The 14,306-nt window shown below is 36.4% G+C and overlaps 1 protein-coding gene across 2 annotated transcripts in view; it reads right to left on the bottom strand.

The window, feature by feature from the left end:
- Nucleotides 1-14,306, bottom strand: part of SLC1A3 (solute carrier family 1 member 3) — a 70,101-nt gene that overhangs the window by 35,640 nt on the left and 20,155 nt on the right. For both annotated transcript variants that reach the window (XM_052778318.1, XM_052778319.1), the window contains exon 3: nt 13,519-13,656. In XM_052778318.1, coding sequence (XP_052634278.1) covers nt 13,519-13,656 — 138 coding nt within the window. The remainder of the gene's footprint in view (nt 1-13,518; nt 13,657-14,306) is intronic.

Consider the following 14,306-nt stretch of genomic DNA (forward strand, 5'->3'; position numbering starts at 1 on the left):
AAGAATGTATTCATTAATGAAATAGCCATTCATTAGGTGAACTCTTGACCAAAACCTACTTTTTCTCTATGAAAAGAAACTATATTCACTGGAGAATCTCTGATATTATCTAAGTATTCAGATCTAAGTTAGAAGTGGGTGGTGAAATGTCAGAATAAAGTAAGTATTTAGCTTTGCATATGAGCAGAGAGAAAATAAAAGAGCTGTTTATGGAGGAAAGAATCAGCATTAGTATGTTATTTCTAGTGCAAACAGTGCACTTCTAGTACGATGCTGTACTTTTTCTTATCTACCACCAGTAAGGAGCTAGTGGTACAGTTATCTGAGGATGAAAAGGTGTAATTATCTGAAAAAACATTAATTCTCTTTAAGTTTATTATTATTACTACAAACCAAAGCCTGATCCTGAACGCATGCTTAACTGAGGCATCTAAATAAATGTTTGTGTTAATGTACTTGATCCAAAAACTTCTTCACAACTTGTGATATGCTTGAAGCCCATCAAACTCTTCAGTGAAGTAGAGAAGATGAATATTGCTTAAAGGTTAATACCAGATCTGATAACTCTAACTACTCAGGAACTAAAACTCATGCTCTCCAAATACTGGAATACTTTAAACCCCCAAATTTTTTCAAATAAGTGCTCTTTATTGTGTGACTCTTGAGTTTTCAGAATACAGTCAGGATCTATTCCTGAGCTTTTCTCCACAACCAGGGGGCCAGGAATTTAATTTGCTTTGATACTTAACTTCCAGAGATGATGGGTCTTTAAGAATAACATTAAGATCTGAAAGCTTCTGTTGGCATGGGAGTTGAGCACTTGACTGTTCTCTTTATTTGCATGTTTCTTACTCAGTATTAGAACTGAATTGCTATTCAGTTGTGTGAAACTGTAAAGAATTTTATCTTTTCATTCCCACATGGTATGGCCAAATAAATAATGAGACTGGTTTTTTTGCACAAGTCTTTCTGTATCCTAATATTTTCACTTCTCTTTGTAGATCAACATTGGTATATCTGCTTTTGGTAGACTCCTGCAGAGAAAAAAGTCCTTTCAAGATACTATCGATAGAAAGAATACATGGAACTTTTTTATCTGGTGAGCCAAGGATCCAAAATTTAAGAGCTTGCCATCCCAGGTGCTTTTCTTCCAGTTTTGCTAGATGTAACTGTCTTCACAGCAACAGGAACTGAAAGTTTGTGGTATACTAAACTGCCCTGTTTGCTAAGTGCACAAACCTCTGAGGAATCTGTGTTTGTACTGATTGCACGTGCCCCTCTTTCAGATGGAAATGCCATGCTTTACAATGATGAGCACTTGGCCAAGATAAAAATGCTAAATATACAAACTTTGTTGACCTGAGAAGACAGGCAACTCAAGAAAGACCAAACTTGAGAACAGGTAGGGGCCTGTAGGAATTTCTTTTTTCCCCATTTCTGGAATTCAGGTGGTAGTTGCTACCTTCCAGACACACACAGATGGGCTTTTAGGTAAATTGAATTAAGTTGGCTATGGTATGTATCAGTGGCATCATTCAGTCAAACCTGGGAAGACCAAGTCCTAGAAAGAATTGAAGGAAAAAGGCCTTGTGTAAATGGGGAAGTGTCATCAGGGTGGCCCAAGTAAAATATCTGAGGCAATGCATAGAAGTAGCAGACTATGCCCAGACCTAGCCGAAACTGATGCTTTCTAGAAAAAGCCATAACCACAAAAAACCAGTCCTTTCTGGGACTGGTGGTATGTTACAAGAGTTTTGCATCAAACTTCAGCAGTATAACAGCACCCTGGACTCACTTGCATGAGGAAATCCAGATCTGACTGTGACCCCGAAAAAGTTCACATCAAGAGACTTTCTGCCCAATTAACAAAATCTCTAAGGAGATTCTAGGTTTCAGCAAACATTTTGCTGCATTCATGGCTGCCTCAGGCACTCATCTGGAGACAACATTGCAACAAAAGAATATGAAAAGTTATGCTACCCTGTGCCAGTCACATCTCTGCAAAAAGTTATCAGCTATGAAAAGGAGCTATGACACAACTGCAAAGCAATTCCTAGCAATGAAGCAAGCTCTTAAATATTTGCAGAGGTATCTTTTGAGAGATTCTTCATGCCATATACAACAGCATTGTTTATATTTTGTTGCACTCATTTCTCAAGATCTGAACCGGAGGATATAGAATATGTTCAGAAACACCCTGGAAGAGAAAGTAAAGAAAAAGTATGCACTAACAGGAGTGCCTGGATGAGAGGAATTGTAGCCAATGGAGGATCTGCTTTGTGACTCCCTAACATGCAGCTCAAATCCCAGATGTTGCTGTTCCTTAGTTGTATCTGTAGTCTCAACAATTCATTTGAGATTTGTCTCTGTTTTCTCCTTCTTATCCTCCAGCAACCAGTGAGAGCTGCACCATGTGGCCGGATACCAGGATGAACAATTAGCTGGGCAGCTTTCCTCCTCTTTCAGACAACCCAACATCTTACTGGAACCCAGAGCCAGGGCTTAGTCCTGTAGATCTTGTGGTGCACAGTGACTTGTTCTCCATTGCTCAGAGCACAGGTGGGGCATCCAGCAGTGCTATCAAGAGGCAAGTATTCAGTATCTCTACCTCCAGTAGTGGTGATAATGATGGCTCTGCCTTATAGGAGTTTATAATCCAAATAAATGGCTGAAGGACAGCATGTAGCAGATCCAGCAATTAATTTTGAGAATTAAATGGAAATAATATATTATAGGTCAACAACTGCCCATTATCAAAACATGGAAAAAAAAAATCAGGGTGAAAACAAGGGTAGATGACCTAATGATAACATTACAGTCTCCTGTTTCTGAAAGATGACAACCTTCTGTGTGTGGCTGGGTCTGCAGTTGGTCCTTCTGCAATGATCTGTGTAGCTGATGCAGTGATTCAGAAAGTACTTTGTGTCTGTCAGATTTTACAACATTGATGAAAGGATGATATGTATTACTTCTGCTGGCGTTTAAGTACTCTGAGTAATGTTCCTGCTGTCCCCCAAATGCAGCCTCAGGAACTTTCTTGATTAGATTCTTCTGGTCTTCATGAGCAGTTACAGCAAAGACAAACTGACAAAGAAGCAAATACAATGGATTTGTGCTACATTCACATGTAGGAAATGGGGATGCAGATCACGGTATTCAGGCTAGTGGTAAAAGAGGCGAAAGGAGTAGGAAACTGAAAGCCTGAATGAAGCCTCTGTGTACCTAACTATCTCTTGGTGTAAGTCTTCACAAGTTTTCATACTGGTTTTTGTCATACTTTGTTAATGGCTCTTACACTGTTGTTATTTGTCAACTTCCCAAGAGTGGCGTAATTAAGAGCTGCTGATATTGTTGTGCGTAGTTCTTTCCTTCTTTCTTGACATATGATTTGCCTTATCTCTTTTATTTTTAAGTCTAATTTCATGTCAGTGGAGTGAGTTTACATTTGTTGAAAGTGAAATCATTCTCAGATCCTGAAAAGTTTTTCCTTGGTTTTGAACTGGCTCTGGAAAAAGCTGTGTATGTCAGAAAGCTGAAAGTGTTGACATTAGTCATTTCCTTAGAGCAGTTGGTAGGTGAAATCTTAACATGTGAAAACAGAGAAACCCTTTCAATCTGATATGAAATTCTATGGAGTGCAACAGTAACATAAACCTATGGGAAATTAATCAGTCCAATGGCTGGCCAAGTAATTTCTTTGTCTTCAGCTATACCTGACAACAGATTCTTACTGAAAGACTTTGAAGAAACAGAAAAAGATAGTGTTCACTGCCCTTGCTTGCCCTCCTTGTACCTAGCTACCACTGGGGACTAGGGCCTTCCAAATGGCTAGTTCCCCAAATTTAATGGTCAATGATGGCTGTACCTGTGAACTCTGTAGTTTCATTTTGAAACTATTAACTTCTGGCTTGTGGCATTGCACAACACAATTTAATTGTGTGCTGTGTGAAGAAGTACTTCCTTTTCTTTATTATAAATGAACGCCCTAGTTATTTCATTGGGCACCTCATATTTCCTTTATTATGAAAAATAATTATGAGATATAATAATAGTTACTCCATCTAAGCTTCTACAAATGATTAATGATCTCTGTGGACTTTTATGGTGACCTTCTATGGTTGTATCTTTTTTATGCCAAGAAGTTGTAGTCTGTTTAATCCCTCCTTGCATTTCACTAGAACTCCATTGCAGTAATAAGACCTGTCACCTTCTCTGGACTGTTCACAGGGAGTCTGAGAACCCTTGCCTGTGTCCTAGTGGCCATCTGAGAGCTTGTGATTAGGTGTAGTATAGGTGTAGCATGTTCCCCTTTCCCAGGTGTATTACTTTGTTCTTGGCACCATTCTAGTTCATCCGTCACGTTATCACAGAGTTACTCGTTATTGAAAACATCGTTCTTTACAGTTTCAGTCTTCCATATCCTGAATAAAATGCTTGCTCTCAGTGTCCTAGTTCCCCAAATTTTTCTGTACAAAATACAAACTCAAGTCTTCTCCATTTACAATCTAATGTAGCTGATTTTACATTTTATAATATTTTAAAGTTAAGTATTTTTAAGCTAAGTTAAGTATTTTTAATTTTCAGGTGTGCTGTTTTTCTGTAACCAATTTGTATTTGTTTGTATCAAACTCAAAAAATTATTTTGAGCTGTCCCTAGGATACTTTTAGTCCTTCTGCCTTTGAAATAGAAATGTTAATAGAGAGACAGTGTGGATTTACAGTGGTCCATCAGTGCTCAGGCAGGATGCTTTAACTCTTATGTGTTCTTCCAGTTTTTGCTTTTTGTTTTGCCAGTGACTTGCCTGTCAGCAAGCAGTCTTGATGTTACACATTTGAACTAAGATAAAAAATCAAAACTAAGTCTTTGAGGATGGGAGGTTGTTACCTATCACCAACTCAGTGGGAATCCCATGCAGAATGCAAATTGATTAACAGTGTGTAACAACTGGTTATTCAATATTTGTGAAAAAAATAAAAGTAGTGGTTCACTAGGAAAAGCTATAGGTTGCAATGAAATTTAAATCAGCCTTTAATTAAGGGCTTCTAGCAAACTTGAATGATTTTAGAGGGTTTTTTTAGTTTTGCTGTCTTTAATTATTGCAGACTTTGTTCTTGAACACCCTTGCTGTTTGTGCATTACTGCTTGCAGAGACTAAGACTTCAAAAACACACTGCTGCATACTTTCTGCTTTTGGATGCTTAGGTTTTCTTTTTTAAGGTATAATCAAATTTTATTTTATACCAACTGTCATTATATGCAGAAATTTCATCTCTGCTTTTATTGCATTTTAATTTTTAGTGGGATCTGGGTTCACTTAGAATTGTTCTCTCAGGCTTTTTTGAAGATAGATTGCTGTGCATTTCCTATTGCAAAATTGTTTCAGAAATGGTTGAGAATTGAGTTATATTTTCATTTTATGATCCTTTCTGTAGCTCCTTGCTTTTAGTATTTGCATAGATTGAGATATATAGCACTTTCTAAGAGGTTCCACCCAAAGCTGTATTTATTGTACACATATGTATGACATTTCGTTATGATTTTCTAACATCCATGCCTTGCACAATGCCTTCTGACTTCCAACTGGGTATAGTTTGTTTCCTCCTGGAGCACTTTCTGTGTAAAAACTTGTTCAGGAAACATATTCAGGATGTCATAGTCAAACTGATTGCCAACACACACTGAATGTGCATATAGTTCTTTTTGCGTTTCAACTTGAAAATTTATGTTTCTAGGTGCTGAATAGTTTCCAACCTACCTTTTTTACTTATCGATTTTTCAAAATGTAGCTGCCTGCTACTAAAACTCATTTTTTAAACTTTTAAAAGCTTTGTCCAAAATACTTTAGAAGTACATGACATAATTATTAAGCTTATCCTGCCCACATTCCCTTAAAGATTGTGGAAAGGAACAGTATAAGAAGGTTGCAATTTTTTATTGTTTGAGTGCCTGTCTAAATAATGGTTATTAGAGGCTGTATGCCAGACTTTATAGACATTTGTTTTATACAATAATACAGATACTGAAGAGCAGGTTCTTAAAGTAATTATGTGTATAAAGTTTCATGTTTGTATATTTTTAGCTGCTGTTGGCCTGATCTACCATAAAGGTGCTAGCCTGAGATGAAATTGTTACAGAACATAGATCAACACTAGTAATGTTTCTTCTATTGTTTCTTTATCCCTACAGGAAATCCCATTTACAAGATGACTGGATCTTTACAAACTTAGTAACTTGCATGCCCACATTTTTAGCTACAGGTTTTGGACACACACAAATCAAAGCATGAGTTTTCCTTTTTTTGTGGAAAAAAAGGGTTTGGATGTTCAAATTAAATAGCACTGTCATCCAGTTATGCAAATTGCATATGTAAATACTTATATGAGTGCATAAACTGATGTGTGCATGAAATGTACAAGTGCATAAAATTAAAGCTGCCATGCAATTCAGCTTTTACAATGTTGGCATGCTTATATGGTATTGGGTGGGGGAGAAAGAGGAAAGAGTTGCCTGAAAAAGAAGGTAAGTTACTTTTTAAAATAACATTTTACGTATTAAAAGAAAGGCATATGTAAAAAAAAATATACTCCTAGGATGTTCATGGATTGGTGACTCATAGCAGGCTTACTACTGTAGGAGGTATCTACAGGGTTCCTCTGTAGCAAGCTTCCAATACAAATATACAGGCAGCTCAAATACACTGCCAATCCAAAAGGTGCTTCACTCATAGAGAATCTGTCAATTCTCTTCTTTTGCCTATAACTAGAGTCAACTGAGATCAGTATAAAGCTTTTCATTGATTTGATGGGTTTTGCTTATTTTGACTTCTAAAATAATTTCTCTAGGACATGCAAAAATCAGAGAATTTTGGGAAAATCAGAAAATTTCCAAATTTTGGAATTTGGAAAATTGGTTCATTGCTCTGGTGACCAGCTAAACTGAGCAAACACTGACTAATTGTTTCTCAATTTACATGTATGAACTATATGAACTGAATCAGGAATGCTATATTTCTTAAACTGAAACACAAAAGAGTAAGACTGAATTTTGTTAATAATTTTGGTTTCTAGCTTTACTGTGAGTATCCAAGATGTTGCACAGGCACTGGTTATAGGTCTGTTCTGCCAGAGTGATTTAAAGGGAATTACTGCTAGGCCCCTCCTTTTCCTTCCTGGGAGAAGGATAATGCTGGCTCCACACCATTTGTTCCCCTCTCTGGAATCCTGCTAAATGAGATACTTTCCATCTGTTGAAATTACCATAAACATTTGTGGCTGATATGAGACAACACCTGGGACCTTGTAGTAAGTGACAGCCTTTTTTCCACAATAGACTGTCAGCGAGTAGACAGGAGAACACTGGAACTACACAGAGACTTCATGCAGTATGGCTCCTGCGTCCACAAACCTAGACGCAGGATGGATTCCCAGCCTCTTTTTTGAAGAGGTGATGCGCAGGTCTCTTTATGAGACCTTCCTATTGTGTGCTCTGATGTGAGGGGGTTAGGATGAGCAAACTGAAAATTCTGGCCCTTTATGTTTACTGCTATTTATTTAATACATTAATAAAGGACATTACAATTGTCAAAATGAAAAATGCTAATAATTTACTAGAGGATAGGTGTTTTGATAAGTTTTAACAGCATTTGCATCCAGTTACACTTGACCAGTCCTTTGCTGCCTCATTCTAAATATCGGAAAGGCAAATATAAAACCTAATTTCTTAAATTTAATAACATGAGACTGTAGTATTTTCTAGAATTATGTCTTTACAGAAGACTGGCTACAGCTGCTATCTCAATGTGGGAGGCTGTGCCATTGTATCACAGTTCCCTGGCATACAACCTAGTTTAGGTCCATCACACCATATGCTAACATCAGGAGGATTTTTTTTAACTTCATCGTTAACACTTTCCTGTTAAAAAGTTGTATCTAGTGAAAAAATATGGTCCATTTATGCATATCTGATTATTAGTGATATCATCATAACTAGCTGCAAGCAGTCACTAGGTAACTTTGGGTGTAGTATTTCTACAGCGACTTTCTCAGTGATGGCCCCATATACCATCCTTGCTGTAATTATTTGCTTAAGTTTATTTCCATCTCTACAGTGATACAAGTAAAATAGCTATACACACAACTCAGCTATACACACAACTCAGCTATACACACATAGCTATAAACACAATAGCTATATACACAGCTGAGCTGTGACAACTTAATCTACATGTCTCCATTAAAATTTCCATCATATATAGTTATCTTCATTTCTGCCTAGTAGCTGTAAAAAAACTTCACCAGCACTACATCTGAAAGGAGAAAGAAAGCAGAGATACAAAAGGGAAACATCATTTGCCTAAGGTTATACAACATGACATGGCATTAATTTTCCACATTTTACATCCATAAATTACTTTGGGCGAAATTTGGCTTTTCAGCAGTTGAATCTGTTCGTATCCAGATGTTGCGTTTTTCCTGACTTACGTAAGGGAGTGGCTTGGAGACTATTTCAGGTTCAGTTGTTTCTTTGAATATTATCCTTGTTTCATTACAGGTAATTTCAAGCAACTGCATCCGCAACTTGTCTGTTAATTGTGATCTCTACTTGCGTTTTGTTTTGTTACTCGAGTCACTCTGTGTGCCTTTGTTTTTATCTCAGTGAGGGGATAGACCATGTTCCTTACTACTTGTTTTTACCATTGTCACTGTTCATTGCACTCCTTTGATAGCTGAAATCAAAAGCATCATATGTACATCTAAGGTTAGTTAAGAGACATCCACACATGGAAATTTCAGCTTTCTGCACTTTGTCAACACGTTCTATAGTTTTTGTAGTGGTAAACACTATGAACATGTTGAAAAACCTGGGGTTAAAATCTTATGTCTCTGAGTCTGCCCAAAGGAAAGTCACTTGTGTCTCTGCAGTTATCAGTGTTGTAGTCTGTTATTAAAAGCTGCATCAGAGGCAGGGAAGTTTCTGTATCTTCCAGAATCCGTGAAAGGCAGCCATGTCGTTATTTGAATTAGAAAGGGGAGTGAATATAAACAAAGACATACTACAAACTACATACTAAGATGTTTTTCTTCTTTGAGGTAAACCTTCCATGCTCAGGCTTCTAAACTGTTTTACTATACAGCCTCCTTTTGTGTAAGAAAATTCACAGTCTTTTTCTTTGTGTTTGTACAGAATCTTGCACACAAAATCCTGGTGTGTGATTAAGATTCATTTGCACCATATTAGTGTTACTCCCGTTAACAGTTTGGACAACCATTGGACAAGCATTATCATCTAATGCACATTGTGTTGTACTGATAATCATTGACGAGCCAGTGGACCTCACTGTTTCACTGTTTCTACATTCCCTTTCTCTTTCCCCAGCTTGATTACTGTTAGTAAATAAACAATTTTCATACTGTTTCTGCAATGTGCAGGAAAAATTAGTCTCAGATTTTGACTGGGCTTTTTATGCTTTGCTATATTTTACCAGACAAAGATATTTGAAAGAAATGCACAGAATTTAATCCTAGTTTACTTGCATTTAAAAGTAGTTGTCCCTGTACAACCAAATTCCAAGCTTCCACAATTTTGGGGAAGGAGAAGCAGCCTATCTATTAAACTGAGCTATGACCAGAATTGTGAAAATATTTGCCAATAACCCTTGCAAAATTTCTGTAGCTTTAATATTTGTCACAGATGTCATGTTCCAGCTACGCTTTTTATAAAGACTAGTCATGAATCATTTTTGTGAATGTGATTTCAGGAAATACATAGTTTGGTTAAGAAAAAGTACCTCATTCTGATGCCCTTATATTCAGTGAATAACTGAAACATGCAGATAAAACTTGTGGGCCAGTTTTAAGGTCTGGAATTTCAATTTCATTATGATCTTGCTATAACAGCTCAAAAAATGTTAATGCATAGTAGTCTTAATGCTGGTGCAAATCTTGCAGTCTCTGCCTATTTCATGACAAGTTCAATTGTTATCATATGCATATATATTTATTTTATATAACTTTAAGGGACAAAGCATATTTCAAAATAATTATGTCAAGAAATTTGTTTATGTCAAATGCTTCAAATTATAATCAAATAAAAAGGTATAAAATATTCTGAACTCCTATAACTGCAACAAATTCAAAACAGAAACGGAGCAAAATTGTCAGCCCTGTGTTTGTATAAGAATTCGGGTCAGATTTGTCCATAAAATAATCCAGATGGGAATTTCATCTATTTCTTTGGTTATTTATGCTGCTTCCCATATACTGTGCTTTATTTTTGCCTTTGACTTTGTAACAGATACTGATTGGGAATGCTGACTTGGGAGTTCTCCCATCTGAAAGACTGTAGAGAATAAAGACCAGCATAGAGTATGCAGCTGGATTTGTGTCTAAACCACAAAAGATAAAGAAAACAGGTATCCATATAATCATATTTTCCTATAACCAGTAAAAGATGGTGAAAGGTATGCATACAACATCCATTTTCTCCCAAGCAGATGTTAGTACATGCCTTGTAACATACACATCAGAAGACAGAATCTCATGGAGAAAACTGTATACCTGCTTAAGCCACATGCAATAATGGTAAGTCACAAGGCTAATGTGAGTGGAAACCTCTGAATATGATTCTGCATTGTTTCTTTCATGAAGGTACCAAAACAGGCTATAGAGAAATGTGACTGAGTTGACTTCACCTTTTATAGTTTATTATCCCAAAAGTCTGTGAATAACCATCAGAACTGTTTACCTGTATAGCAGAAGTCTTCACTTTCTCAATTTATGTTGCACTTACATAACAGCCCATAGCTTCTCTATTTATTATTTTGTTTTTATTGCTCTAATTTCTTTGACATTCACAAAATTTGTGAAGGAATGTAATCATCCCCAGCCTATTTCTAATACCTCAGAGACCTTATGTTCTAATATTGTCACAACCAGTTATATTGAGCACACTTACATAAACACAAATGGAAACCCAGAACATCATATCTGGGAGACACTGTCATGCCTGCAAAGAGCAAAAAATATTTATTCAGATCATTTACAATTGGAAGAAGCAATTATATTATCAGCTTGCAAGACCCTGGAGGAATCTTCTTGAGGTTAGTTAAGAGGCATCCACTTTGCTTTGCCAAACAAAATACAGGAAATAAGAGTTTTGGCTCATGGATGCCAAGAGCGGTCTTAAGACTGACTTTAGAAATATAAGACTTTTACCCAACTAATTATCCTGTAATGCGTAAAAAAAAGAAACCAATAGCATCTATAAAATTGCACAGTAGTATACCTGTAAAGGTTATAGTTCATTATTATTTAGATGTTCAATAATACCTGTATATTTACTTGAGTATCAGAGTTCTGTAGCAAATATGTAAGAGCATCTTTTTTAAAAAAAAAAAAAATTGTATGCTAAATGAGGTATTTTTCAGTGTAGAAAACAGGTTTTCCACAGTTTCAGCAATGAACAGGGAAATATCTTTTAATCCCATGAAAAAAGACATAGTCCTCTTGTATTTAATGATTTTTTTTAAAAGAATTAAATCTGTCATTTGTGTATTGCATTAAGTTTTCTCTGATTATTCCCTGCCCGACTAAAGAAGTTTAAAATGTTGTTATTCACCTTGAAAATTACTGTCTCTACTTCAAAGGGAAACTCTAAGAATAATCTGTTTAATGTTACAAGGGTCTTGTATGATAATAAGACAAATCTTATAGATATATAAGATTTCTCTTTGCCACAAACCTTTATATAATAAAGGAAATTATTGTTATGAAAAAAGGGCATAAAAACGGATAAAGGTCTCAAAAAAATTTAAAGGGAAAAAAAGCCATCAAAAAGAAGGGTATTGTTTGAATCCAGAGGTTGAGGATTCTTTTCAGAATAGAACTACTTGGAAACCCATTGTTCTGGTATTTCATAAAATCTCTGAGATGTGGTGGTACAGCAGATGATCTTGTTTTGTCACAAGGCCAGCTCCTTGTGATGCTTACGACTCTCTGAAGTGGATTTGCTGATCTTTCCTCGAACAAAGTGTTTCTTCTTAAAATCTTGAAAGTGAATTCAGATCCTTGTATAGGATGATCTACCTAATTTCCTGTTTTACCTTGAGCTCTTTCAAAGAACCAATATGGATGCAGAGTTACGAGGGACTGAGCAAGTAGATTCTCCTGCAATAACTCATCCTACAAAATGGAGCAGCAATGCCAGACTCAGCTGACACTGAAAAAGGGTAAACATCTCTCCTTTTCTACTTTTAATGGTTCTTCTATCAGTGTCCAGCCAACCTGGGAAGTTCTGCAGGTGGAAGGGACAAGAAGACTGCAAGGAGATATGACATGTAACAGAATTATACACTGGTTGGGAATAAAACCTGTCATTGTTTGCCCTACAAGATTTAAAATTTTCTCTCTAGTTTCAGTGTTCATTAAGCTTTCATTATCCATACAGTACGTGTGTATAGAAACAAGCTTTAGTTTCTCCTTGAAATATGTGAAGGTAAATGATCTCATAACTGTGAATACCCTAGTTTTCTGCTGTTTTATTAACAGCTTATATACATATATGCTACCTTTGGTATCTGTGAAGGTGGAGTCTATGCTCATTTGCATTTGTAGGGGAGGTCTTAATGTTAAAGTATTTGAAAATCGTTGAAACAGAGAACAGCTTATAATCTCTGCATCCTCTGACAATTTAGGTAGTGTATTAGGTGTTTAGAACGTAGGACTTCGCAGTGGCTGGTTTTGATTAAGTTCTCCAAGCTGTACCACTGATGTGCTGATAGACCTAAGCCCATGCTTTCTTTTCTTCAGATAATTAATAAGATGAATAAATCACAGGTATGTCCTAAACATTCATAAAAAATCTGAGAGCTCTTCCATGAAACTCAGGTAGAGTGACAAGGCATACATCATCATAAGAAATAAATTATTATATCTCTAGCTCAAGCAACAACTTAATAAAGAGGTCTTGAAGCTTAAGAGAATTGCTGACCAGAAGACAGGAGACCAGTACTGGTGGAATTAAGTTTCTTCCAAACTAGTCAATCTATCCTGTCTATCACCTATTTTTTCTAATCTGTTGGTAAAAGATTAGGAGGTAGACACATGCTTTACAGATCTGGGTTTACAGGTGTGGGTTATTGCCCATGATCAATAGTTTAAGCTTTCTTGTGTCTTGGAACTATTTTTCTGAGATACCTTATCTCTGATAACAATAGGACATTGTAGAAGAAATATCTGTTGAGAAAGTAAGAGAAGAAAGTGGAGTACAGAGTCAGCTTCATAGCACCTACATATAGTTACTTGTACAGTTAGATTGTCTTGGAATTGGTAAAAGTGTCTTTTAGTTTCTTTGTATATTAATTCAAATGTATTGACACATTGTCTCTAAAACAGCAATAGCAAAGCTATCTCTTTCTGCAGCTTATAACATTTCTGGAACATGGAATGTTCATTTTTTATGTTTTGGTGTGTGCATCTTTATCAAATTATTTAAAGGAAGAAAAAAACTTTCTTTTTTACCTGTGACTAAACTGGATACAATTAGTGGCAGGACCAGCATTTGCAGCATTCTCATGAGTAGTTCTCCTGGAAATGAAAAGTACTTGACTTCCCGATAGCTCATCTTATATGATCGGAGGGAAAATCCAAGGATTACACCTGAAGAGAGGGAAAAGATATCATGATATATAAAGTAGTAGTAACATCTGGACATGAATATCTGTGGAGTACTTATTTGACATATCTGATTGTAACATGCAGGTGTTTTTATGTCCCAGATTGCACTCCTGATTTGCTGTCTCAACTATTAGGAGTAGTCCTACTGAAGCCATTAAATTATTTTTCACTGTAAAAGATTGAGAATGTTATTCGTGCTGCTATTTTTTAAAATATGGATTAATGTAAAAGGTACATCTTGAGCATTAATGAAAAAGAAATAGTCCCTGCTACTGCAGACAAGTGCTTTGAATTCTGGGATTTTGAGTGTAATCATATATGCAATGCATACCCATGCTAGCTACCAGCATTCAGAATTCTTGTCCATGCCTGTTCACTCTGTGGGTCCTGACCCTGTAGATGTGCTTCAGACTGGATGAGATAACCAGGACAGGCATATCTGAGAATCCCCTTGTGGTTAGGCCGTTACACAGCAAAACAGCATCAGGATGTAAGTAGCTTTACACATCCCTACCTTCAGAAACACAGGCACTTGCAAAGAAGCAGCTAATCTGGGTTGGAAGGTTTTACTGGCTGATTAAGTGGTGGATTTAAATGCCTGAGGGAGTGGAGTAAGGGAGTGCCTGGATCCA

The sequence above is a fragment of the Harpia harpyja genome, chromosome Z (genome assembly GCF_026419915.1).
Source record: "Harpia harpyja isolate bHarHar1 chromosome Z, bHarHar1 primary haplotype, whole genome shotgun sequence".
Lineage (NCBI taxonomy): Eukaryota > Metazoa > Chordata > Aves > Accipitriformes > Accipitridae > Harpia > Harpia harpyja.